General features: G+C 40.4%; 1 protein-coding gene across 10 annotated transcripts in view; it reads left to right on the forward strand.

Moving 5' to 3' along the window:
* Window positions 1-27,104, forward strand: part of LOC124070381 (RNA-binding protein Musashi homolog 2) — a 230,565-nt gene that overhangs the window by 155,116 nt on the left and 48,345 nt on the right. For all 10 annotated transcript variants that reach the window (XM_046410253.1, XM_046410252.1, XM_046410251.1 and 7 more), the window contains exons 8-9: window positions 11,215-11,297; window positions 24,337-24,451. In XM_046410253.1, the coding sequence (XP_046266209.1) occupies window positions 11,215-11,297; window positions 24,337-24,451 (198 nt within the window). The remainder of the gene's footprint in view (window positions 1-11,214; window positions 11,298-24,336; window positions 24,452-27,104) is intronic.

A 27,104-nucleotide genomic window follows, 5' to 3' on the forward strand; every position in this document is an offset into this window, starting at 1 on the left:
GGTTAGGTTCACAATGACCTTTTTTTTTAAACAACACTGTCAAACTAAATTTCAGTGAGTCCTCAGTGATAAAGATAGATGAGAGAGGGATATTTCTAATTTGCTCAGAAAACAAAAATAATAACTGACCATATACTCCTACCAGCATGTACTGTCCACCCATTTCTAAATTATATTTGGTCTACTCTGGTCTTATTTTATTTCACATACATTTATTGCTGCTTTTTTATATCGCAGCCGCTCATTAATTGCTGGTACATCATCGTGCTGCCAGTGTTGTGCTATCTCTGTATTCGGTTTGTTTGGGTAAACCATATTTTAAATCAGGCCTAATTATCCTCGGCTCTGTTTCGGGTTTGGGTCTAACTGTCCTCGGGTCTCTTTTGTTTTTATGCGTGCTTGGTTTGAAGAAATTTTCCATGAGTCTGTTTTGTATTGGGTCCAAAAATTTGGACGTTGTTAATTGATCATTAACCCAATGTATGCGTATGAAGGTTTTACATGTTTTAATGTAATTGAGTGTTTCAGTGCACTTTTGTGTTTTTTGAAAGTTACTGGACAGTGATGTTAGTGCTGTAGGGTGGATCCACCAGGAGCAGCTAGCTCAGTCATCATCCACACACCAAGTGCCAAGAGAAGGTTCGTCAAAAGATATTAAAAGTGGAAAGCCAACGACAGCTGCAGATATAGAGAATGAAAGGACAGTTTTTCCTTTCCCAAATGGACTAAGCTTATTGGGAACCAGCCCAAGTATTCTCATGACCTTGTCACAAACTGCACAAACAGTCACTGCATTTGTCCTGGTTAAGTGTCAGCATTAGGGTCTGCATTGCCAACATGTTTCGAGATTCCAGCACCGCTGTCAGATTCTAAATCTCCGGGACTTGACATTTTTGGGTGACATGAAACGCATGAATGTGTTTTCACAAGCGTAAAAAACCCATATAGAGCTCCAGTTTCACGGCACAATCACCATGGCAAAGTGCTAGGTCATGTGCGCAAGGACAATGAGGATGTAACTCAGTGCATTTTGCTGCTAAATGTGCACTTCACTATCTTGTTTGGATGAAGTGGAATATGTAACTGAATATATCGTGACTAATCATTAACCTCTCAACCACTGATGCCACTCGTTTAATGATTTTAAACAACTGTGCCAATCACGATGGTGCATGATGAATTTGGCTCAGCAAATGGCCGACAATGCCTAATCCAGATCAGGGAATACTTTTGTGTGCTAAGTGGTGCTTATTGATGAGCAAGAGCTTATTATTTTCTGTTATACTTAAACTTTATACATTTACTAATACACTGGGAAATATTTTACTCCTATGTTTTGTGAAGGCTGACGTTAGGACTTATTCAGTAACTGTTTACTTAGTTGTCTTATTTGTCCCAGGCCAACAGCCAGCCTTTTATTTATGAATTGCTTAATTGTAATAAATACACAATATAGAAAATACAGGAAATTTTCCATATCCACTGTGACATGTCTGAAGTTTAGCTTAGCTTTTAGCCTTTATCTGTCCTCTTAGTGGAATTTATTGTGCATTGTTGTACTGATACTTTTAAATATAATTAAATATATTTTTAGTTAAATATATTATTTTAATTTGATTAATATTTAATCATTGTGCACTGATATTCATATTTAGGTAAAAGATCCAAGTATTTTATGACCATTTCTACCCCTGCATTTTTAGACAGTAGAGCAAGCACAAGGAGAATAATAATCAGAAAAATATACTACACATGGGGTGATGATGAAGCTGGTGAAAAGTCTTTTTCATCAGCTTCATTTTTTGCTCCATAGAGACACTGGCACCTTTTTAAGGAGGCTGTTCAGTCCTCAGGTCAAGTCCTGAGCTGCAGCTGCTTTACAAATGGACAAAAGGTCTTTGTCAGGTTTGACCTGCAGGATGATTTTCTCCCATCTGATGACACAGATAAGCACTTGTGAACATGCCCGGCTCTCTGGCAGCCCACCTTTGGGTAAAAGAGTTAATCGTCCCCACAACGTTTCCTCTGCTCTGATCAGTTACTTCACCTTGCAGTTTGCCTTGTGGGAACATGTTTGTTGTTTTACTGTGCTTTTTTTTATTTCTGCGAATTCTTTGTTGCCTACACATCTACAATTCTACAAGCAGGGGTGTGTGATCTGGCCCAAAATGATATTACAATCTATTTAAATATGTAAATTGCAGTCTTTTTTTTTTTTTTGCTCTGTTCTGAAATTCCCTGTAGACTATAGCCAGAGTTGAAATAGTTTATGAATTTCTCCATTTGTGCTGTCAAAACGATACATACTGATTGGCCAGTGGTGGCGTTATAACAACAAACTTCACATTTTGGCCTATAACTTTTGACTGGCTCATGTTAGTTTCCTGGGTTCTGTGGGTTCAGCGAGACCCATTGCACCTTTATAGATCGTCTGATATTCTGTCCAAAAGTGTTTCTTTGCTGCTCCCACAGATTCTGAATCATTACAGCGTCTGTATAGGTACATTGCCTATTTGAACCTCTCTGGAATTTTGATATTTCACATTGTTTTGAATTTCCAAACATCTGTTCTTAAGTTCAGTTTTAAATTTTTTCTGTGCTGAAAGTGTTCATGCAAAACTGTAAAAACACCAAAACTACTTAAGCACATGTAATGACACTTATTGACCTCAAGGTTACGGTGGCCAACAAGTACAAACACGGTGCAAATACAGAAATACTCTATATAATACTATAATACTATAATATAATACTCTAGGGGCAGTGCTGAGCTTCCACCCAAGAGACAGACAACGGATGTATAACCGTGTCGAGCAATATAACTTTCCTCTTCTCATGTACTCATCTGCTCCACACGTTTATACATCTGTTGTCTGTCTCTCGGGTGGAAGCTCAGCACTGCCCCTAGAGCCCTGGAGCTCTTCCGTTGTATGGATATGCGGCGTTTTCTTTTTGCATTTGTTTCCTTATTTGCAGCACATTTCTGTATATGCAGCATGTTTCTGTTTATGCAGCACGTACATCGTACAAGGTAACACTAAGTTAATTAAGTTTAAGTTTTTGCAATTATCTTGAAAGCAGTTGTGATGAGAGTCAAAATCCTTTCATCATTATAATCTGTGCAACTGGTTTTTTGTTTTGCAAATGTAAATATAAAATGTTACTCAATTTTCTCATGTGAAACACATCTTCAGTGAAAGTCATAAGCTACATCAGATATTTCTGAAAGTGAATTTATATCCATCAACAGAGCAATAGCATATCATGATGACCATGATGAGTTATTTCAAGTCAGTAGTTTTCCTTCCTGACAGTCCAAATCTTCTCAAGTTGCTTGGAGCAGGATCGTAACCACTTTCATCTTATTTGTTTGAATTTTTGTGTTGGCTTTTGTTTGTTTTGTTGACTTCTTCCATCAAGTGCTCTTTTTAGCTCTTTATGGCCCTTTAGTCTGCTGTCTGGGTGGGAGTAAGTAAAGCCATTTTTAGTGACCTTTTTCTTGGATAATTGCCTTCATTGAGCTTGAGCAGCCTTGTGATCATATAGGAAGAAAGAACTTCACACTCATGGGTATATGGTTTGAAAGTATACTAAAGAGGTGGAGAGAGCTGCATTCATTTCACAGTTACACACACACAGTGTGTTACTATTCAGATGCCTTTTTCCCATTGACTACACTCCAGTTGGGCATGTATTGACAACCCTAATTTGTGTCAACCAAGATTTCTTGAAACCATGGTTACAAATGATGTAAGCAATGGTCTGCGATTGGAGCAGTAATATGATCAATGACGAGTCCAGGTTACGGCCATCATATGTAATGCAAATGTTCTAAATGTGTGTGTTCATGTTTGTGTGTGTTTGTATGGAGATGGGATGTCTCTTAAAGTAGGACAGTGGAAATTGATGGCCAACTCGGAAAGCTGACCTACATAGAGGCGCAGACAAACTAGTTTCCCCAGCATGCATGCTGAGCCCAGTTGCAAAATGCAGAGAAAGCAGGCATATTTTATGTTGCTGTAATCATTTAGTAAAAGCATATAGTACATCCATCTGTACAGTTTTTCAAGTCCCTCATCCTGTTCTCACAGTAGGAGGGTAAATGCAAGTATTGCCATGGTATGTTAAAAGAACTATTTTGTGTTGTTCCCTGATGTTTTTTTTTTTCTTGTCTTCCATATCCTGTGTTTTATTGTATTTGTATTATTTATTTATTTATTTATTTATTCGTCATTTTGTGAGCTTGACCTCAGATCCCAAACCAAGTATATTCTGCCCAACATGCTGGACTTATGCACTTCAGGTCAGAGGAAGTCCTTTTTACAACAGTAACGTGTTGAGCACTCTGACTGGAACAGTACAGTGCTGAGACACCACTAGCCAAGCCGATGGCCCATTTTCATTAATGTTAAGGGTTACAAGGAGTCAGTAGATGAGTCATACACTTATCTTCCAGTAAATAAAACACACAATGTAGTGTTTATTAACCTTATTCAATGTGGCCTTAACCCGTGCTTTGTACTGTTGCTTCCCGGGAGAATTCTGTCATACAAGTGACAAGCTTGGGGGGGGGGAGTCTCTTCTTAAAACACACGTTTTTAGGGAGCCATAATCAGAATCAGTTTCACTGCCATATGTTTACACATAAAAGGACTAAGGTGCAAATACAAAATATAAACATATAATTAGAATTGGAATTACAATATTTACAATAAGAAAACAAAGTTAAATTCTGACAAAAATTAATTTACTGTGAATTAACTGGAATTTTAAATAAGAGAGCAAGTTTGTTTGTATGTATTTCTTTTGAGGATAATTGTTTTATTTGTTTGGGGAATCAGACCATCATGCCTGGGTCTTTCACTGATTCTAATTTAGCCAGATACAATGCCCTCCGTATACCCAGGTGGTCCTCTCATTCAGGAAACACTTCAGTCTGTATGACATGCCCAAGGCCATATAAATACCAAAGATCAGAGTGATAAAACTGGTGTGTATTTTTTTATTTTATTTTATTGAATCTGTATTTTATTTATCTATGTTGAAATCAAAAAATGGTTGGATTTCCTGTGAGCAGTAAGAGACGAGATATTTCAAGAGTCTTTAATTTTTTCCCTCACTTATTACTGATGCTTTGCACATTCACCCATTACCAGTACTTTGCACATTGAAGTGGTGGGCTGCTGTATACACATGCATTACTATTTGTAAAGAAAAGCCAAAAAAGAACTATTATGTTGTTATCTTACAGCTAAACCAACAACGCAACAAGAGGTCTCATTCTCTGAATGTTGTCTTCTCTAAAACATTGGCCATGACTCACCGTATTGTACGTTTCAGGAATTCATTTTTTATTGTCCATCTTTATTTTTACCTGCATTTTTGTTTACCCAGCGTCAAACCTGGTTATCAAAAGGAACCTGCATTTACGGAGCTATGAGGACTGGCAGGTTGATCCTTGAGTATGTACTCATCCAATACAGACCGTCGTACTTAATCTGTCTGTGCTTGCATTTGTAGAAGACTGATTAAAACATTGTAACAACATTAGAAGATCTACATGTGCAAACATGTGCTAAACCAAAAAACACCCTTGTTACTATAAACCTGTGATGGACCACTGTACCTCCTCTCTGGCCCACGGACCTCAGCTGACAGCTCTGTTATTTCTGCTCCAAGTGCTGAGGAGACGTCTTCCTTCCCCACCTTCCATTTTTTCTTCTTTTGTTTCATATGATCTGTCTTTCTAGCCGACAATTATTTTGAATTATTCTTCCTTCCCTGGGTTGATTATTAAAGAATTTTTCACCCAAACTGAATTTGAGACGAATTTCAAACATTTTCAAACTTTGCTTTGCTTTTAACTGTCAACCATGTTTTTTACTGGAAGTTTGATTTACAAATCTAATGCACCAGAGAACTTTCAGTGTTTCCAGGCTCAGTGAAAACTTAGCCATTTCTAGTGACAGTATTTTTTCAAATTTGTTCTCTCTCTCTTCTCTACTCTCAGCTATATGTGCCCTGTTCTGTTAGAGAGTTCATAACATTAACTGTATTAAACAGGGGATTAATGCCCGGAGCTCTGGATCACCAGTAATAACAGACAGAAATAGTGATCAAAGGCCTCTAACTGTGCTGTGGGTGTTTGGACTGCCTCTGTCTGCTTTGCTGCATTACAAGAAGATGTGACTTGGAGGCTGGGACAGACAGACAGACAGGCAATGCGGGAGCTCCATGTAGATTTATTACTGATTGGAGAGGTAAAAGTTTGATCACGTATATTTAGGGCAGGATAAACAATTCACTCAGAGAAAGCTGGAGCAGATGTAGCTGCATGTGGGTTACACCTACAACCCAGTAGTTAAGCATACCTTTACAGTATATATGTATATACTATGGAGACAAAGGTATTAGCATAGAGCTGTTTTTCAGGGGTTGTGCTGGGTCCGTTACTTCCAGTGAAGGGAAATCTTAATGCTTTGGCATACCAAGACATTTTGGACAAAGCTATGCAGCCAACTTTATAGCAACAGTTTGGAGAAGTCTCTTTTCTATTCCAGCATGACTGTGCTCCAGTGCACAAAGCAAAGTCCATAAAGCCAACTTGACTGGCCCGCACAGAGCCCTGACCTCAACCCCATCAAACACCTTTAGGATGAACTGGAACAGAGACTGAGAGCCAGGCCTTTTGGTCCAACATCAGTGCGTGACCTCATAAATGCTCTACTGCATGAAAGGGCAAAAAACACCAGAGAAACACTCCAAAATAGTGTGGAAAGCCTTCCCAAAAGAATGGAAGCTCTTATAGCTGCAAAGCTGTTTATGTATTTAGAATGTATCATTAAACTCCTTGTTTGTGTAGGTCTCAGGTCTGAGACTTCCTCCAGGTGCCCCACTTGTTCGCTCTATGTCAACTGGACTGGTAGTCAGCTGCTTAGCAGCAGGTTGCTCTCATTACATGCTGTATGCAGCCCGTTTTATCAAAGCATTAGAAAAGATATGGGTTTTGGATATTCAAGAGTCTGTGGTAACTAAAATAATGATCCACATTTCTTTATTGTCCAAAACTAGCATTACAGTTACTACTGTGTGTGCTAGGATAGATGAGGTATTTTGTGCTGAAATAAAATTGTTACTCGACACACACAGACAAACTAATAAATACAAATAACTAAGATGCTTCCTTTTTAAAAAATGTTCCCTGTCTTTTGATTCTGTTCATGTTTTACAGTGACCTAGAAAGGATTGGGTAATGAGCGCCAGGGCTTACTATATCACTGCTAATACATATGTGCTTTACCTTGGCTTTCATGTACTTATTGCAGTATATTTAGCTGCAGTCATTAGGGAGCTAGGATAGGTCTCCTACATGTAGCAGCTATAAATTTACTTCACCCTTAACTCTGCCGCATGTTTATGCTCTTACAAGCTTAGCAGATCTTGATGGACTAAATGCACAGCAGATAATGACACTCCTCTTCCACTTCTACTTCCACTAGCTCATATTTTTTGACAAATAAGCACCTCTGAAAGGAGAGGCCAGTAAGAAATATGTAACCCAATGATAATGTGTTTTTTTTTTTTTTTTTTTTTTGGTTTTTAATTGTGCATATGCAAGTCATCTCAGGCATCAAAAGGAAAATTTGAGAGAAGAGTTTAAACATGCTTTGCATTGGTGGTTAATGCATTTGAGAACCCTGTTAGGCTTCAAACCGCTCCTAATTTAAAAGCTGTGACACCACTTTTCAAGTCAAAGTCAACTTTGCAGCATCAGTTTGCAAGTTTTCCATTATCTGCTTCTGGCAGAATCAGCTTTTTTTTTTTTTTTGGGTGTGAGTGGGGGCTGTGGTGGTCGAAAGGGTGGGGGTGGGGTGAAAAGCATGAAAGCAACAGAAGCGGAGAAACCTGGAATGAGTGTGAAATAAAGACCGAGTATGATGAAGCTGGTAAAAGGCCGTGAAAGTAGGCTCCCTGCCGATTCTGGGTAGCGATGAGATGAGGCCAAGCCCAGTTCTCGCTAATAAGTGTGAGAAAGTGCAGCCAAGAGGCCTCAGCCAGTAGCCACACAACACCTATTATCAGCCGTCCGAGCAGACATCCATGTGTTTCCATTTACAGGGTATTGTTTAAGCTGTGGGAAGGTTCTTCAGTGTGAGTGTGTTGACACCTCTCTCCTTGTGTCTGCCGGTGCTGACAGTCTTTAATAGTCTCGTGGAGGTCAGCCTCCTGCCATGTGTGGATAGTTGGAAGAGGAGGGCCAGCATCCATGAGGACAATCTCGCTCTGCTGACACCCTGCAGAAGGAGGATAGGAGAGAGGAATGCTTCTGTTGGTGCTATTTTGTGGCCTGTAATTGTCTGTAAGGTCTGGAAAATAGGATAGTAGAGCAAAGGACTGTGCTGTAATGGTGGGGCCAGAGGTTCAGACAGTCCAGAGGGGACTGAACAAGAAGGTGTGTGCTAAGCCAAGGAGAGAGAAGAATAGGTATGTTTGTTGTGTGGGGGGATTTGTGTGTGTTCGTAAGTACAGAGCATGTTCCAGATGTAGTTTACACTACAGCAAAATGTCTTTTTTGTTCATTCAAACAGACCCAGTCATGGAAGGGCCCTGCTGGTGGTATCAGTAGTGGCGTGGCTTGGCCCTGACCCTGGTGGATATAATGGTGCAGTGGAAAATGTCCTGTCACTTGATGGAGGAGCTGCCTGTAGCAGCAGGAAGGAGTGTGGCGACAGGGGCCATGTGTGTTAACCTCCTTCCTTGTCACTTTTTCTGTCTGTCTCTCCACCCCAGCCCCTTCATACCACACTCCCTCTACCAACACTTCTCCATGACAAATTACTCCTGGCGGTTGATTTGTTGGTTGTCAAAAGTGCTCCTTGCGCTGGCATGAAGGTGGGGTGAGCAGGGGAAGAGGGTGCAGCTCCCCACCCCAGTTCTGCCTGTCGTCATCAGCAGCTCCCCTGTCTCCCCCCACCTCACACCTGTGTCGCCACCAAGCCAGTGTTGAGATGTCTCGGTGGAAATTGATATTCTGTCTCATAAGATCTCGTCAGATTAGATGATGTCCATGTTTAATCAGTTCACACATTGGGTTCACAACCCTGGCTGTTTGGATATGTTCTAGCTTGTGTCAGCAGCAGAAGAGGGGTTTGTTATTTATGGTGGAGGAGATGGAGGAGGAGCAGAAAAGAAAAATGCGAGTGAGAGATAAAGACTTTATGACAGAACTATAAATGCCAGTGTTTGTGACAGGCTGGCTTGTAAGCAGCAGCTCTGAACAAAGAAATGTGTCTTTCTCTGGAAAATCTGATGAATTAATAGAATAAGCTGCTCAGGAAGCTAATGTATTATAGTACACCTCATTTTGCCACTTCTGAATGGGTGTGAATCTGGAGACACTTGAGCAGCTAAATATTTCCCGAACGGCATGCATACAGTAGGGGTGGCTGCAATATATGCAAAGGTTTATGTGATATACGGTATGTAATCTAATACTGTGATATTAGTATGATATGATCAGTGTGGTTAACTGTTTATATGAAAACTGACCAAATGGGAATCAGCTTATTGAGTGAATTAAATACCTGAAAAATGAAAGTATTTAATCACATTGATTTGAAAATCCTGAGAATCCAATACAGCCATTTAGTAGTCCTGCTCATTGATTCATCACATAGCCTGCAATACTCAAGGAGTAACTTCCTCAGTATAAATTAGAGCTGCAACAGTTGGCCAATAAATGAGTCAATCACTCATCAACACAAAATTAGTGGTTTTAAACCATTAGAATTATGCATTTTTCAAGTCAAAACACCAAACATTCTTTGGTTTCATCTTCTCCAGCATCTTAGATTTCCTGTTTTTTTCTGTAATGTCATCGTGAACTGAACACTTTGGGGTTTTTGATTATTGGTTGGACAAAACGAGACATTTCAAAAAACACATTTAGCTCTTTGATGGGCATCTTTCCCTCGTTTTCTGTTCTTTGTAACAACCAAACAGTTTATCGACTGAGAAAATAATCAGCTGAATCTGTAATGAAAATAGTTGTTAATTCCAGTCCTGGTATGAATGGTTCAGTTACTGCACTGTTCACACATTTTTTTGTGTGTGTTTAGACCCCAGTATGCAGTACATGAGAGTATGTGTTTACATGCACATGTGCAGCTTCCCCAGGAGTCTTTGACCTTGAAATTTGTCCTGTGAAATGGATGATGATTGTGAGCTGATGCCTGACCATATGGATTTGTGTTAACTCGTATGAATAGGACAATGTACTGCATTCTTCAGTTCAGTCAACAAGTAATATTTGGACTCTTGTGTCCTGTTAGCGTATCAGTCGTTTTTCACATTCAGTAGGTGACTGTTTTTACTGTATCATCTGACATTCTGTGGCAATAAAGCTGTGGCACTGTCAGATGGTGTGTTGTCTGTAGTGACAGCTGTTTAAGCTCAATCTGAGGTGATTTTACTTCATCGTCGGGTGTTTGCCGTTTTGAAAAGAAACACATCTCCTTTCAGTCCCACTTGCTGCTTTATTCACTAACTGTTTCTCTTTTGTGCAGTTTCCTCTTTTGCAAAAGTAATAGAATATCAGTATTCCTTTCAACCCCGGCTATACAGAAGCTAGATTGCTTTGTGCATCGCCATCAAAACACAGAGGAGAGCATTGCAATCCACTTGTGTTCAAAAGTCTGAAACCATCTTGTCTCTCAGTCTTTGTGTTAAAAGAGGGGTTAAGCTTTTATCCTATAAATATGGCATGAAAATCCCACTGTCAACGATGCATTCATTCTAAGGCCGACATTAACATAAAAACGAGGGCTTGTTATACAGTGAGATTTCAATAAAAAGAACACAAAATGCATTTAATGAAATTCAGATGCTGGGCCCTAGCTCCCTGAATCTCATTAAATGAGCTTTGTGCTGTTTTTCCGTCTTCTCTTTGTAGAAGAGGTCCTCGAGTGCCCTTAATAATGTGGCAGATTTCATCATATTCCTGATTTAAAGAGGACAATGTCTGTCTTGTTCTTGACTTGTTCTTTTCCATGCCCAAGCCAGTCTCCACAGATGTACTCACATAGTTTCTAGATATGGCTGCTGATAATATTCCATCTTGTGGTGCATTTTCTTTTAGTCACTGGAGTTTTGTCAAGGCTCTCCACTAACTCATTCTCTCCCTCCCCCCTCCCTTCTCTGTTTCTCTCTGCATAGGATTTGGTTTCATAACTTTTGAGAGTGAAGACATCGTAGAGAAAGTCTGTGAAATTCATTTTCATGAAATCAATAACAAAATGGTAAGTCCACTCATTTTTTTTCAATTCCAGGTGGGTGTTGAAGGATTAATATTTGATTTCTACTTTCCCCTAGTATTAATAGCAGAGCGGAGGAGGTATGTGTGTATGTCTGTCTGTATATATGTGTGTGCGTGCGTGTGTGTGTGTGTGCGTGTGTTCATGTTCATATGCACGGGCTAGCACACGCAGACACACACACACACACACACACTGTGGGTCTCTGGGTCTCAGGGATGGGAAAAGCAGTGGTGTGTACTGCCCACAAACCGTGAAATTGTGTGGCTGAGTTCTGCCTGTCAGGCTGAGGGACGGGAGAGTGGAGCCTGTCCCTCTCTTTCTGAACCCCCTCTCTCTCACACACACACACACACACACACACACAGGTGGAGATGTCCAGGGATGCAACAGGGAAGCTACTGGCAGAGGCAGAGTTCATTAGTCAGGGATTAACACCTTCCACAGACCTGCAGTGATGCTTTTTTTATTTACACCGGTAATACGGTCATTTCAGAACACTCAACAGAGTTTAGTTTTCAGAGTCGTCATGTCACTTATGATAATTGACAGGAACCAACTACAGCGTGGGGACTGTGACATTAGGTCCTCCTTCACCCAGTTCCACCCTGCAAGCCTCTTGAGAGATCCTGCATCATTTGAGCGTTTCTATGGACTGTGATTGACTGGAGGGAATACTTGTCTTACTGCTGTTCAGTCGGGCTCCTTCTCTCACTGTGTGTCTTCACTCCCCAAGTCTTTTCCTGAAAGTGGCTGGCTGACTGACTGGCTGTCTGACTGACAGGACCAGCGTAGTAGAACCATGCTCACCAGGGACCAGCCCAGGTCACATATGACCCCAGTACACGTCCCTCCGTGTGTGTGCATGGCATCACAGCCAACACTCAGGACTGCACCCAAAAAAAAAAAAAATTGATGTGACAGAAATAACTGTATGTGTATGGAAGATATTCTGTCACAATCAAATGTCTCAGATCCTTTGACATGCAGGCATAACACTCTGTGAACACACAAGCATCACACATCAACATGAAGCATGAATGCACACACCAGAGCATCTATTTATGCACACAACACATAACAATGGCTGCCAGTGCTGTCAATTCTTGATTTCAAAACCTATTTATGACCTATTTCTGCACAACTTCTGTCACAAAAATAGTTAATAAGACATTTGTTACTCAACAAATCTGACATCAGATCTCTAGAGTATATTTGCAACATTATTATTTTCTGTGTCCTTCTCCTACTTTCACTATGCAGAACAATGAAGCTCATTTAAGTCAATTCACAACCAGTTTGAAAGATTTGTAAGTTCTAATTAGGTAATAATTGTATTGTAGACATTGCTAATTAAGAGTGTTATAATCATTATTTTTTACAGTAATTTTCTTTAAACAGTTTATGTTGATTGTTTTCACAATATTTAATTAAATAAGGTTTTTGAATCAGAAATCAACCAAAAAAAAAAAAAGAGAATGAAAGTAAATTCACAATAACATGGTTGTTTTGTCAATAAGTGCAACTCACAGCTCTCATTAGGGAACATGAATTAGATGAGACTAATAATGCCAGACAGGTCTTAAAAGTGGCACTTAAAGGAAGGGCTAACTCATTCTTGTTGTATTACCAGAAACATTCAGTATGCCTTAGCCAAGAGAAAATGTGTGTTACCAGTGGCAAGAGGCACATGAAATAGCAGATGTACCAACCTGTTCAAATTTTGCTTGGCAGGTACAAATTTGTATGTATGCTGGTGCAATTTGCCGCTATGCAATAAACTGGTGATGCAAAATAGCAAAATAGTTTGGAGTAGAAAAGCAGTCGTTCTCCTGATAAATCCTGACCTCTGTCAGCGCTGTCTAAAAAAATTATTTATTTCATAAGCTGCTCTTTCCTCTGCAGAGTTTTCTCTGTTCTGTCAAATTCATAACTACAGCTTCTAGTTTTGCCGCTTAAATGTCCTATATATATATGTATAATATTTGCTGCTTTGACATTACTGTGCACATGGAAACATTTAAAATTACTGAACGCAGCTGCTCTAATCATTAAAGACAACACTCATATATCAGTACAGCACACTATAAAGAAATCACCTGGAAAGCTTGTGCTGATCCACATAATTTAAAAGGTAATAGGGTGTACAGTAGAGTGCAGTAAAAGGTCCATGCGGGTGCAGCTCTGCATGGATTATTTTGTCCCTTTCTCAGCCACTTGTTTGCCAGACTGTATTACTGCCATGTGTGTCTTATCACAATTTTTTACACTTTTATGCAAACATTCAAATACAAGAACAATTAACAATGGACAAAGGCCAGGCATCTGGGCTAAATTATTAAAGACAGTAGTTTTGATAAGCCCCTGGCATTACCTGGTCTTTTCTGTTTAGTTTGCCACATATCTTAACATTTGGCAAATTCTAGAACCATCCCCTCCTTTCTCTACCTGCTTGCAGACAGACGAAGTACATATGACAGGTTGAATGACTGATACTGACTGTTGTATGTGTTCTTCATTCTTTCTAAACTTCACTCAGTTTGATGAGGTCAGGATTATTTATTTTATTGAAACTTTAGAATGGTTTCCATTGTGATATTATTTAGCTCATATACTGACTTGGCTGTCGTGCTGGAAATGTTACAGTTGCAAAAAACAAAAACATTTAGGCTAAAATACAAACCTAAATTAATACTGTTATGAATTTTTTTATAGCAATTATTTAGTAATGAAAAAGAACCAATAAGAGATTCAGTTTTTGGTGACATGAGCTGAAATGTTTAAGGTCGTACTCGAAAACTTTCTTTGAGTTTGCTGGTCTGGAACAGTCTTCCCCAAAATCCTGACAAATGGTTGTTGTCAAGTAACTGGTTGTATTTGAGAAGTGAGAACATGGAATTTACAGGTGACATGGTCAAAAGTGAGTTGTGTCTGCAGTCGGTCCACCTTAATTAGTCCAGATGATCTAAACATCCGCTCAGGTGGAATCTTTGTATGTCAAATAATATTACAGTTGCAGCCCAGGGTGTCACAGACATGTCCGTTCCACCAGCAGATACAGTTAGTTTAAACCTTTAGACCTTGTTCAAGATAAATAACACGACTTGCCTTCCAGCCATTCTCTTTAGTTGCATTGTGCTCATCATTCATGTATTGCAACTGTGAATATTATGATTATCATTAGGAAGAGATTGACTAGTGATAAATCTTTAGAAAGACTGAAGGACACATTACACTATGTTTGTTTTTCATCCTCTGCTCTTATATTTTGCCAACAACATCAAAGCTCTCTAAGGCATCATCTGACAGTCAGTGTTTACATCTGACTTGAAGATGTGTCACAGTCATAACAGTTGCTGTTATTGTCAGTGCTGAGTAAATGCTTGTTACTGAAGTCCTCTGTAAAGTAGAAAATGAGAGTCGAGCCCTTTTGGCTGTAGATTTCAAGTTTCTTGCAGTTGTGACCACACGCAAATGTGATGTGTTGCTCTGTAGTGCACTGTGACATGTACTTCACAGGGTGTGCCCAGAGAATTGCAGATAACTGCAAAAACAGTATTCCTCGCCTGTGTCTGTTTACCCATAAAAGAATATAGAGCTGGAGCTCCAGAAATCTTGACAAAAGATGAGGATTATTAAGGGGGCACGAGGTGAAGGTGCCGAGAAGGGACAGTTTTCAGAGGCTTTTGTCACCTTTGTAAGGGTCCCTGTTGGCAACACCTGCTGTACATTAAATTTCCGAGGATGCAGGAAAAAATGTGTCCCTCAGATCTTCTACAAAGTGCTGACATCTTGGAATGTTGGCAAAGAGCAAAGAATGTGGAGTGCGTTAAGACCATTTTTCAAAGACACTTCAGTCTCCACCTTAGTCGCACAGAGGAGAGTACTGGTTATTTGGTGTCTGAAGCACCAGCACAGGAAATAAAAAATGCCTCCTGTCTTCATCTTTATGAAGTACTATACAGAAATAGACCTCATCCATCCGCCCTGCGAGTGTTATCTAAGATGGTTCTTGAATAATTGATGCAGACAGAAATTCCACCCCACTTGGGAGGGTTGTGGATGTACAGGGCACCCCACCTTCTCCTTCCCCAGTCTCTCAAAGGCTCTGGCAGTGTAGTGGGTCAGTGCCCACTCAGATGTTAGTGACTGGACCTTGTAGTGACTTGGTCAATCACCTTGTGTTCATGTGCCACCGAGGCGTCACTCTCAGGAGCACCTCCTCTCTGTCACTGTGAGTTGTGCCTTATACATAATTAAAGATAAGGTGCTGCTTAGCAAGGAGTGCTCGACCTGCCCCACCAACTGAGACTGACTTGCTTTAGCAAACGCAGGATGTGATTTTTGAAAAAAAAAAGTATGGATTGTCTTGTGCAGGGTTCCATGGACTCTGGAAACATCCTTTAGCTATGGCTACTCTAGTATTAAAACAAGTAAATATTTGTAAAAAAAAAAAAAAAAAAAAAAATCAATAAGCAGAAGATGGCTTGACAGTTTATCACACCCTCTGGTTAACTCATATATGAATGTCTGTATCACCCTGCAGTAAGACAGCACCATAATACAGCCAAGGAAAGGTTGTGAATTCCATTTTCTAAGACAAGGGGTCCTTCTATCACTCCCCATCCTGCCGTTATGCATGCGCAGCTAATTCATAATAATACCTATCAAGTATTGGCTGTGATGAGCGAGCAGTATGCCATTAAAATGGACTCACATTGGTTCTAGTCAAGTGCTTCAAGGTAATGTTCTTTAATGTGTCATTTTTAATATTCAACAGGAGCGAATGATCACAACAGGAGGGAGGAATTTTCTGTTAGTTGTCAATTTCTCACTGTGTCTTCCTGACATGACCAGCCAATTACTGCGCTGAGGAGAGGAATAGGCTCTGTCTTTCTTCATCAGACTTAATATAAAGATACAGATGTACTCTGCACATTGTATCTATATAAGCAGAACTGAGTAAGAAAAATAGCATCATGCAACCCGTACATTATTGTAGATGCAGAATTTTCTTACAGTAGCTTCCTTATATTGCTATATTTCAATGGAGCAGGATGAACACTTTTTTAAAAAAAAATTATCTCAAATTTAATGTGTAATTTCAACCAATAATGTCACTAGTAAATCTTAAAAAGGGTTCAGATTTACCTTTGAACAGTTTCTTTACAAAAGACATTTGAAAAACCTATTAGCACCATTGGCATATATGAAGATGGAAGCCAAAATATCTAGGACATGAGTCCTGCCATCTTGCACTCGAGATGTCTCTTGGAGTTAGAGTCTGCACAGTAGAGATCAGGTGGTGGTGCTGCAGTATTTGGTTCTCGCCCATAGACCTGTCTGACCCAATCACTCGTAGTAGTCAGCTGTCAACCCCTGTTCTTATAGTATCAAATATATGATTAAAACCAAACTTATCAGAAAAAGTAACAAATAATGAACATACCTCAGCATGACAAGAACTAGCTAAAAGGACGGAAACCATCTATGGGAAAAATGTATTGGACATGTAATTTGAGTTTTAGTTTGGTCCACGTCCCCTCTGTTGACCTGTGCTGGAACCTGACAAATGCATTTAAAAATTTTTAACAGAGATCTTTTTGAGTTTGCATTTTGAATTAAATATGGTATATACATATATATATAGGGCGGCACGGTGGTGCAGTGGTTAGCACTGTCACTGTCGCCTCATAGCAAGAGGGTCCCAGGTTCGAATCCCGGTCTGGGCCCTTCTGTGCCTAGTTTGCATGTTCTCCCTGTGCCTGCGTGGGTTTTCTCCGGGTTCTCCGGCTTCCTCCCACAATACCAAAAACATGCACATTAGGTTAACTGGCTACTCTAAATTGCCCCTAGGTGTGAATGTGAGAGTGTGTGGTTGTTTGTCTTTGTGTGTTGGCCCTGCGATTGACTGGCGACCAGTTCAGGGTGTACCCCGCCTCTCGCCCGTAGTCAGCTGGGATAGGCTCCACCTTCCCTGACGGATAAGCGGTATAGAAAATGGATGGATGGATGGATGAACAACAAAATCGTTTAGAATACATGAAAGATACCTTAATTAAGGATTACTCAGGAATAGGAATATTGTATGGAGCTTGAAATTATGAAATCTTTAAAAATCTTTTTTTTTTTTTTTTAATGCAGTGTTACCTTAAAATATTCTGAAAGTAATAACCTTTCATTTATATTCTCCTGCATGACAAAGATTTTACGCAGCCTTCACAAATCTGCAATATAATAACAGATCGAGAGTTAAGAATTTAAGTCCACACTAAATTTTGGAGGTAAAAACTGTACCTGATGTGAAATATGTTGGGGGTAAACAATATGTTGTCATCTTTAGTTAGCAAGACAGGGCAAGTCAGATTATTAACAGGTTACTCCTTAGTGGAAGTAAATTAAGTTCTTTTAAGAGTTCAATCATAATGCCAACTGATGTTTACAAGAGACATTTACACACAGTATTTTTCAGATGATCCTGGACAGTTCATAAGCATTTTCCAGGAGCAGTGTGCTTAGTTTAACATAATTTAATCAACGTGCAGATGTTATACATTCAGCTGTGATAAAGGTTCATATTGTCAGTAGCTTGTAGCCTGTAAGTTTATATTTAAAAACAGTGGGTTCTTTGTGATCAGCTAACCAAACATAATCACTTTTAATTAAACCCACCTTCTGCATTTGTGGCCACCAGCTGTACCAGTTCTGCTGTTGTGTGTTAAACCTGGAAATTAAGCAGTTGCAGGGCTGATGAACATTAAAATTTACAGCCTTCAAACTAGAGCCTGTGAAGTTACTATGCGTGGGTGTGTGTAGTGCTTAGGTCTGATATTACATACATCACCCCTGGACGCACTTGGTTACAGCCTTACTAAAGTAGGTATCATATTTTTAGAGGAGATTTCTAAAGAGAGAAACTTAAAGTTTCTGGGTTGTTGAAAATGTCTTTGAAAATATTTTATTTAAAGAGTGGAAATCTTTAACAGTGTTTGAACATCAAGCGCCTAATAAGGAAGTAGGACCACCCTTTGGAGGACTTTCAGTCCCTTATGGAGTGCTGCCTTACAAGTTCAGGACTGTAAGTAATTGGATGTTTACCCTTCATTGAAGAAGGAAAGCTTTGAGGGATGAAGGAGCTGGAAATCCACTTCGCACTCTGCACTCCATGATGTTCCATAAAAGAGCTCAATGATGTTCAGATCTGCTGATTGAGGAAGTGATGGAAGTCATTTGACATCAACCTGATGATCGTGGCGCTACTTCTCGAATAATGTAATGTGTCTCTCAGTGTGTTCAGGGATGATATTATCTTGGAATGTAGAAACTTGCCAAGGGAACAGTTTTGGCACCACAGGGAGCATCTGGTTCTTAAAATTACCTCATATTCTTTAGCTTTTACATAACCATGCAGAGAGACATAATGCTCCTGTAAGATTGCTGGCCATTGAAGGCATCAGTTTGCTCTATCCAAAACGTCTTCCCATTATTACTCATTTACCCTTACCTCGGTTGCTGCCTTTTTTTTATGGACACAAGCGGTTCAGAGTGGAAGGTCTGCTAAAAATACCTTATATAATGGAGAACAGAGATCCTGGTGCCACACTCACTAAACTAAGATTAAAAGTAGCTCCTAAAAATAAGAGGATAAGTCCTAACTTTAGGATTTTTAGGATAGAAGCATTTTTACTCTAAAATTGGTTCTAAGTCTGAGAGAGGTTACTTACGTAAGAGTACTCCTAAATCTCTATGTTTTGGAATAATACAAGGACGAATAACTTTTTCAAAAAGCATGTTTTGACGACAGCAAGTTTATGGTTTTGGCTCACCAAAAAGCAACCAACAACACAGGAGATGATGAAAAAAAAACGTGTTTACATTGCTGATGAACTTCATACATCTGTTTGCCAGAATTACCAATGAAACCAAAATATAATACAGTATATTAAGTGTACCTCAACGAAGAATTGCTATCAAAGTTAAATCAATAGCTGGTTTCATGACCATCCCTGGATTTTCAGGTTAAATTATAGTTACATGTACAACAAAGAAAGAATAACACATCACCTACTGATTAACAGGTGAATATTTTGTTTTGTTTCATGTATGAAATTAATCAAAGTGTGTAAACCTTTTAAAATGTGGAAAGACGCGTACCAGTGTGTCTGTCTCTCTCCCTCAATTTATTTGTAGTGCTTCTGTGTGATAACAAATACTAATTCACTGACACACTCTGGTAACCGATCAGACCCGTCACTGTAGACATTGTAAGATCATCCATGCAACATGATGTTCCATAGCAACGGGGTCAACCTCACTTCTTCCCTTAGCTCAGGAGTTCTGTCAGTTCCTCAGTAAAAACACCTCTCAGCACCTTGACGAAGAGCTCAGTTCAGTGGAAACTGTTTGCCAGGACCTTCTGGCACCATATAACAGGACTCCTAATGGTAAGTGAACATGGCCCCTGGTCTTCTTGGATTTACAGAAATTACTATGGATTTCTGTTGTGACAGGCTTTCAAAGGAGAAAACAGTATCAAAATGTCTGTAGAAACTTCTCAAAATTCAAAGACTGTTCATTAGTAGCTTGACTTAGTAGCTTGGCTTTCTCACATATGACACTGCTAAAGGATTGATCTGTCAAGAGTGTTTTACCTGGTTATCAGTCAGTCAGTGAGTTCTGTTCTTGAAATGAACCACTTGTTACATGGTTGTGAGAAGCCTTTTTCTGAAGTGAATAACCTCACACCACCATGCCTGATATTGTGCAGTCAGAGCCGTGACATTTCCTAACTATTCAGACTATGTGTTTTGACTGTTCAGCTGGGAGGGGGAGCTGGAGTAAATGAATCACACTGTTTCCTTTATTCAGTCTGCCAGTCTGCTGATGGAATCCATTCACTAGTGTCGCTAATAGTAGCTGTACACCTCCCCCTCTACACACTCTCAAACACACACACACACACCCACCCACAACACTCGTCCCTGAAGGACAGCCATTGCCAGTCCATCCCGCCCACACCCTCCCATTACACCTACAAGGTTAATATGTATAGGAGATGCACTGAAAAGGTCATAACTGCAGCGTCTCTCCGCTCTGTATCACCGGGTTTGTTTTACTCCTCATCAGTGGCCTGTGTTCCTACACTGATAAAGTAGTGCTTGTGAGGTCCTACAAGTGCATGTTGTAGCATGTTTGTGTGCATACAGTATGTGCAGTTTACAATTTCAATATCAAGCTTTGTTATAAATGGAGATGTTTTTGAAAGAACAGGAACCTCAAAAAGGCGCACATTCTGATTTCATAAGTGGAAGAAGACAGCAACAGAACAAAATAAGATCACACTGATATATTTGAGTTCTGATGATTGAACTGATATGAAATGTATCACCTATTTATTATATTGTTCATTTCTCTTACCCTGAATTTTTCCTAAAAATTTTGCACAAACATCCACTTTTACTCAAAAATGAACTGATTGGTTCAAGGTCGCTGTGACCTCTCAGAACAGGTTTTTTTGCTCTAACTCGAGAATGAATGCACTCATGCCTAATGGGGATGGAATGATGAAATGATGAATTGGTTACATTTTATATCCAAAAGGTCAAAGATCGACTTCACTTTGACATCATAATGTTTTGCAAAAACATTTTTTTGATGTTTGTTCACCACCATAACTCGAGATAACACGAAAGGGCAGATTGTGACCACATTTCACATGTGGTCACATACCGAATTGGTGACACTAATGGATCGAAGGTGTGTGTGGCTTCTGTATGTTCCGCTTAAGCAGCTTTATTGGCCAAGCATATGAACAAATGCATGGAATTTGCATTTTGTACGTCTTTTTGTGTCTCTCAATGAATTTACACATTAATAGACATACAGCAGTGGTCCACCGCAAACTCTCTGGTTTTGCTGATGTTGAGCTTCAGGTGATTGTTGTTGCACCTTGTGGTGAAGCTCTCTGTCAGTCCTCTGTTGTACTCTGTAAAAAATAGTCATTAAATGAAGACAGCATGTTTGGAAATTATTCACTGGACTCAGTACAGGGATAAATAGCATTAATGCCTTAATGAATTGTATTAAATGTTATTGAAGTCTTTACTAAATGTGTGACATGAGTCTGGACAGACATGGATGTCAACTATAATTTGACAGCTGCACAGTGGCAAACAACCACAAGGTGATGATTCCAGTTTATTTTGCCGTGCTGGACCTCCCAGACATGAATATCCACTGGTTACTATATGTCAACATCTGTCTCCTCACAGTGTTTTACTCCCAACAAACCGGGCTGCAGGATGCGGGGGCTTGGACGAGATCCAAGCCCCACATTTTTAAACAGCTGTATGCAGCATGCTGGAGTCAGAATGACTGCTCTAATCACTATAACGTGCAGCAAAGAGTTTTCAGATCTATTTTAACAGTCCAAACAGTATCTTAAATATTTTACTAAGAAGATCTGTCAGTTGCAGTTTATCAGTGCAGTGGGGCAGGAGGAAATATCTCGATGTATATTTAAAGCAAGTTTAGGTATAAACAAACATAAGTTGTCAGGAAGTCAGTTCAACTCTGTGTGTGTGTGTGGACCCGTATTCCAATAGTTGTGGAGACAAAAATCTGTTAACACAGTCACATTGTGAGGACTTATGGTCTTATAGTCTTACTTATGAGGACAAAATACAAGTCCCCACAACGTAAATCATTAAATATTAGGGTGTAGACTTGCTTTAAGGTTAGGCTGAGGTTAGGATTAGGTTAAGTGAGGGTTTGGAATCGGCAAGTGATATTTATTGTTATGGTTAGATGGTGGTTAAGCCTCCAGGAAATGAATGTAATTCATAGACACATTACACCAGCTGTAAACCAGGACAATAATTTAGTATTTTCTCACACAAAAAAAATTCGGTGTGTGAATTTGAATCTGTGCATTGACAACTGTTTACCCTTTTCAGTGCTTCATTGTCAGGCTCTGAATTGTCTTGCCGTTCTCTCTGTTCTCCTCTCTTTGACTTCAGTTCACTCTTGAAAGTGCCTGCCTTCCTCCCTCACACACTCTTGTGTGTTTGAAGCAGGTGAACACCCACACACTCACACCAGCACAGATCCTGGCTCCTGGCTGGTTTTAAATCCATGACAAGAAGCCCTCTCTCTGAATATCAAAGACCCACATCTGAGAGCATGTAGGCATGACTCACACCCAGGTCTGTCTTACTCCCAGCAAGCAACTGAGCGTCCAACTCGCTGGACGTGGCTGGGGCTACCGGACGACACTATCACGTCTCCAGTATGGGCAGAACTCAGTTGTTTTTGTCATCCCGCCGTGTGAACATGTGCACATGAACTGATATTTCTTACAGGCCAATTTGTCCCACCCAGGTTCCTACTTCCACGCTGGGGGTCATTCCCTGACGATAAGAGCTGCTGTGCTCTCTTCAACACAATGTCAAGTGTTCCAGGCGAGCAAGGAGGGCAGAGTAGCTGTGACAGCTACAAAGTGGCTGAGGGAACTGTGTACTTTAGTTGGTCTGCTTCGAATGAAAGGCCTGCTAACAGCAACAAATCACAGCTCTGCAACGCAGCAACTTTTCCTCTATGATAAAAACCTTTTTCATTAATGTTTCCTCCTCACATTTCTACCTCTCTGCCGGATATACAGAGTTTGTTACACTATTCATTTAACACAGCACCTTCATATGGAAGTGAAGTTTTATTTTGGTTTGGCACCTTGCAGTAGCCTGTCGAGTCTGCCACTGTGCATGTGTGAACGCATGTATGAGTTTGTGTGTGAATAGTAATGCCTGTCAGAGTTGCAAGCCTATTTGTATGGATGCTGGGCTGTACCTTGGTTGAGGTGTACACAGCACTGGCGCAGTATCCTGTCTTGTGCAGCAGGCCAGGATGACATGTGAATCGCAGCAGCCGAGAAAGCCCTGCTTAAGTGGAGGCAGTAGGGAGAAGCAGGCGAGAGCCAGGAGGCAAACAGACAAACAGATGGACAGGCTGATGCCAAGCAGGCAGCGGAGCAAATAGATTGTGCAGCATGGTGAACAGAGTCAGCCTACCAAAGAACAACCAACAGACACAAGACCATGCCACCCTTGTCAGCAGATCGCGCTTCTCTATAATTCGGCAAGATAGAATAGATACGTGGTAAATAGGGCTCTCATCTTCCTCCTTCTCCTCATCGGCCCCTGTCACATCCCTCATTTGATATGTGTTATGTAGGAGGAGGAGATGTCAGTTTTGCAAGATGGAAAATGAACAAACCTGTATGTGTGAGAAGCGGAGTGAGAGAGAGAAATGCAGGAGAGAGATGAGTGCTGCAGGTGGGATTTGACTTTGTGGCACCAGGGACTTCAGCCCAGCAGACATACACAAACACACAATGCACAAGTAGAACCACAGGTACAAAAAACAACCAGAGTCACTTCTAAAACACCCAGCATTAGATTTTAAACACACTGCCCTGGCAAGACCTCTAGTTAAATGGAACAGACAGCAGTGAGCGAGTAGAAATTTTGTCTAGAGAGCTTATTGCTTTTGAGATTATTCAGTGTTTGGAAAAAGCAAAGAGCTGCTTTTCACAAAGAAGCTCGACATACTGCCACGCAGCGGGACTGTGGTAATGGCATTGCAGAACAGAGCTTCTCCTACCTTGATGTCTCAGAAACTCTTGGAAAGAATTAAGCTTGTATTTCCCTGAGGCATTGGGCACATGCTCACTGGAGCAACAACCTTTGCTTTAATGCAGGAGGAGCATGATTGTAAGTTTTCCTTAGAGACTTTCCTCTAAAATGTGAGGTGCTCAGATTGAGTCAGTCTTGTTTTTCTCTATGGAAAACATCTAGCGCTGTGCAAGTCAAATAGAAAACCACCTTAAAGAGCGGAGACAGCCCTGTCAGATCTGTCTGGTTGTGTACCCTACACAGTCTAATGGCTTGTCTCTGTGTGTGTTTGTGTGTGTGTGTGTGTGTGTGTGTGTGTATGTATTGCATATGTGTGTGTTTGTCTGTCTACATAGGTAGAATGTAAGAAGGCCCAGCCCAAGGAGGTGATGTTCCCACCAGGTACACGAGGGCGAGCCAGGGGTCTGCCCTACACCATGGATGCCTTCATGTTGGGGATGGGCATGCTGAGTGAGTCACACGTACATCCACTCGCACTGTAACACACACGCACACACCCACATGTTCAAATACCCAAGCAAGTGATCTATGTAAATCCTGTACATAGTATTTGAGCTTGAAAGGTCACTCAAGGTATAAAATTCATTTTTAAAGTGACACATTGTTTTTACCAGGTTGCAAATAAAAACATAAAATATAGCTTTATTTTTTGGATGGATATGTGCGCCATGCTGACATCAAATTCTGCCTTTACAAAAAAATCAACTTATGCAAACTCTGGTCTAGATAGCCCCATTAGGTGGGCGCTGCCCCTAATTAGGCTGCTTCAAGGTGTGCCACTGTTGGCCACTATGGTCTATTTCTGGTTGAGTCTGGTACAGGCAGCCCCTGGGCATATAGGAGCAGACCAGCACATTATCAGGCTAAATGAAGAGGAAAATTGGTGTAATGTCATATTAAGGATTCATCACTGTGCCCCCCCTTAATGGGTAATGAAGGGGACACACATGTCAGGGAGAGATCTCATCTACAGGGACCTCAGCTGCTGGCCCACCCCTCTTCATTACCATCCAGCCCATGCCTGTGGCCCTTTTTATTTAACACTATTGCATGCGCTCCCTTCCTGCCTCCTTACTCACCCTCTGTCTCCCCCTCTCTCTCTGTCTGTCTCTCTCTCTCTCTCTCTCTCTGTCTGTCGTTCACATTTCCTATGCATATAATTTGTATGTGTGACCCAACCAAATGGATTTGCCCTCACATAAAAGATTTATTTTTTACTTCAAAAGCAAAAGGGACATGCAGCTGATTGTAAGAGACTCGTTTTGCCATGCGAGTAGCCCCTCCTCCTCCTCCTCCCTGTAGTAGCAGGTGCAGACAGAGCGACAGTCATGCATTTTTATCTGCACCAGGTAACGTAATGCTTTGAAAGTCGATAGCAAGTCATGTTTAGCTCTGCCTTGTTTTGTATTTTCTTTGACAATGTGGGCAGGAATTTAACCAACTGAGATGTGGAACTAATAAACATTAAAGCACAGTAAACTAATTATGTAGAGTATCTATCAGTCTATTCATCTGTCCGTCTATCTATACAACGGTGCGTGAGCTGTCAGAGTTATTTCACTGTTATGCCTTTCTGCCACAAGACTGATTATACAGTTGTTTGTGGTGATGATGAGACTGGCCAAGTGCTTCTGTCAGCTCAATCTAAGTCGTTCAGTTGCATCTCATCTGTGAGAAGTATTTAACAAGCACAGTGAACTTTTCAGAACTTATTACAGACTAATGTGCCTGTGAAGAGGACAGCACTCTTCGCCTCCCCTGGAGATGGCAAGCAGAAAGGCAGTGATGTGCTCATGTGAGAATATTAACAGCCAACTTGTTTGGAGACATTCTTATCTAAATGAAATTGGAACAAGGACAGCGAAACATTCCTTTATATAATTTGCATTTGGAAAAAGGGACCCAAGGCTCATTATTTAAGAAAGTGTAAGCTCCTTTTGTGCCAAATCTCATTAAAGCCATCCCTAGCTCCTTTGTTTACTGCCTCTAATCGAGGCATTTATCTTTATTGTGTTGTGCCCGATGTATGTTTGCTGAAATTAATACACATTTGAGCCTGTGCGAGGTATGGGTGTACCAGATGGATAATTGATTTTAAAGTGAATCAGAACTGTTGAGCCATAAAATAGGTACATTAGCATGCATATTAATAAGGCAAATAAGAGCACTAAGAGGCTGCCACCAGGCCAGACACAAAGGCAGGCTTCATTTAGTGAAATGTTAGACAGTGGGCCCTCTCTTCCTTTCTCCTCTCTTTCTTCTTTCCTCCCACTCTCTTGCAGTACTTGTAGATATGCACATACTAAGAATTTTACAAGATAGTAGATTAACTTAGCATGTATCTTAATCCACTTTCCTGACACTTTCATATGCCTCCGTATAGCTCTCTCCATAGACACTCAGTGCACACATCTGGCGGCAAATTCTTCATTTGGTAATGTGAAACCCATTGTAATGCAGTACATCAGACTAGGAAAATGGTTTTGCCATTTCAGAAAATGTTGAAATAAGGGAGTATGAGGAGCTACGGTATCTAAGCCAGCAATTTCAGTTTGGCATTTATTCTGTTTGACAGTAAGACAGTATCAAACACATAATATCCAATATTTTGCGGTTCATGATAGCTTTTCATTGTATCATATCGCAGTTCTTTTCAGACCAAACAAACAATGAGGGGTTTTGTGAAAGCTATCCATCTGTAGCTTCCTGGTGATGACTTCTCATCAGCAGTTGATGAGGATTTTTCTTTCTTTTCTTCTTTTTTTTTTTTTTTGCCGTAGCCTCCATCCTACTTTATCCACACCAGGTTAAGGTCCCCCTCACCGCCTCTCTGAGTTGCATTTCTTTTTGTCTGTGAGTGAAGGGGAAAGGGTCTGGGAGAGGCATTTTCCCATTGGGTCAGGAATAAATTGAACTTTTTCATGGACAGCAAACACTGATTAGATATTTATGACCAAGGTCAACCTTTCTGATTCCAGCTGGCACAGGCTCTGAGGCATACAGAACAGAGCATCCACACACATGCTCACACATTTACACACACACACACGCACACACGTAGCCTACATACACTCACGCACATACTCACATAAGTATGCATGCA

The sequence above is a fragment of the Scatophagus argus genome, chromosome 14 (assembly GCF_020382885.2).
Source record: "Scatophagus argus isolate fScaArg1 chromosome 14, fScaArg1.pri, whole genome shotgun sequence".
Taxonomy (NCBI): domain Eukaryota; kingdom Metazoa; phylum Chordata; class Actinopteri; family Scatophagidae; genus Scatophagus; species Scatophagus argus.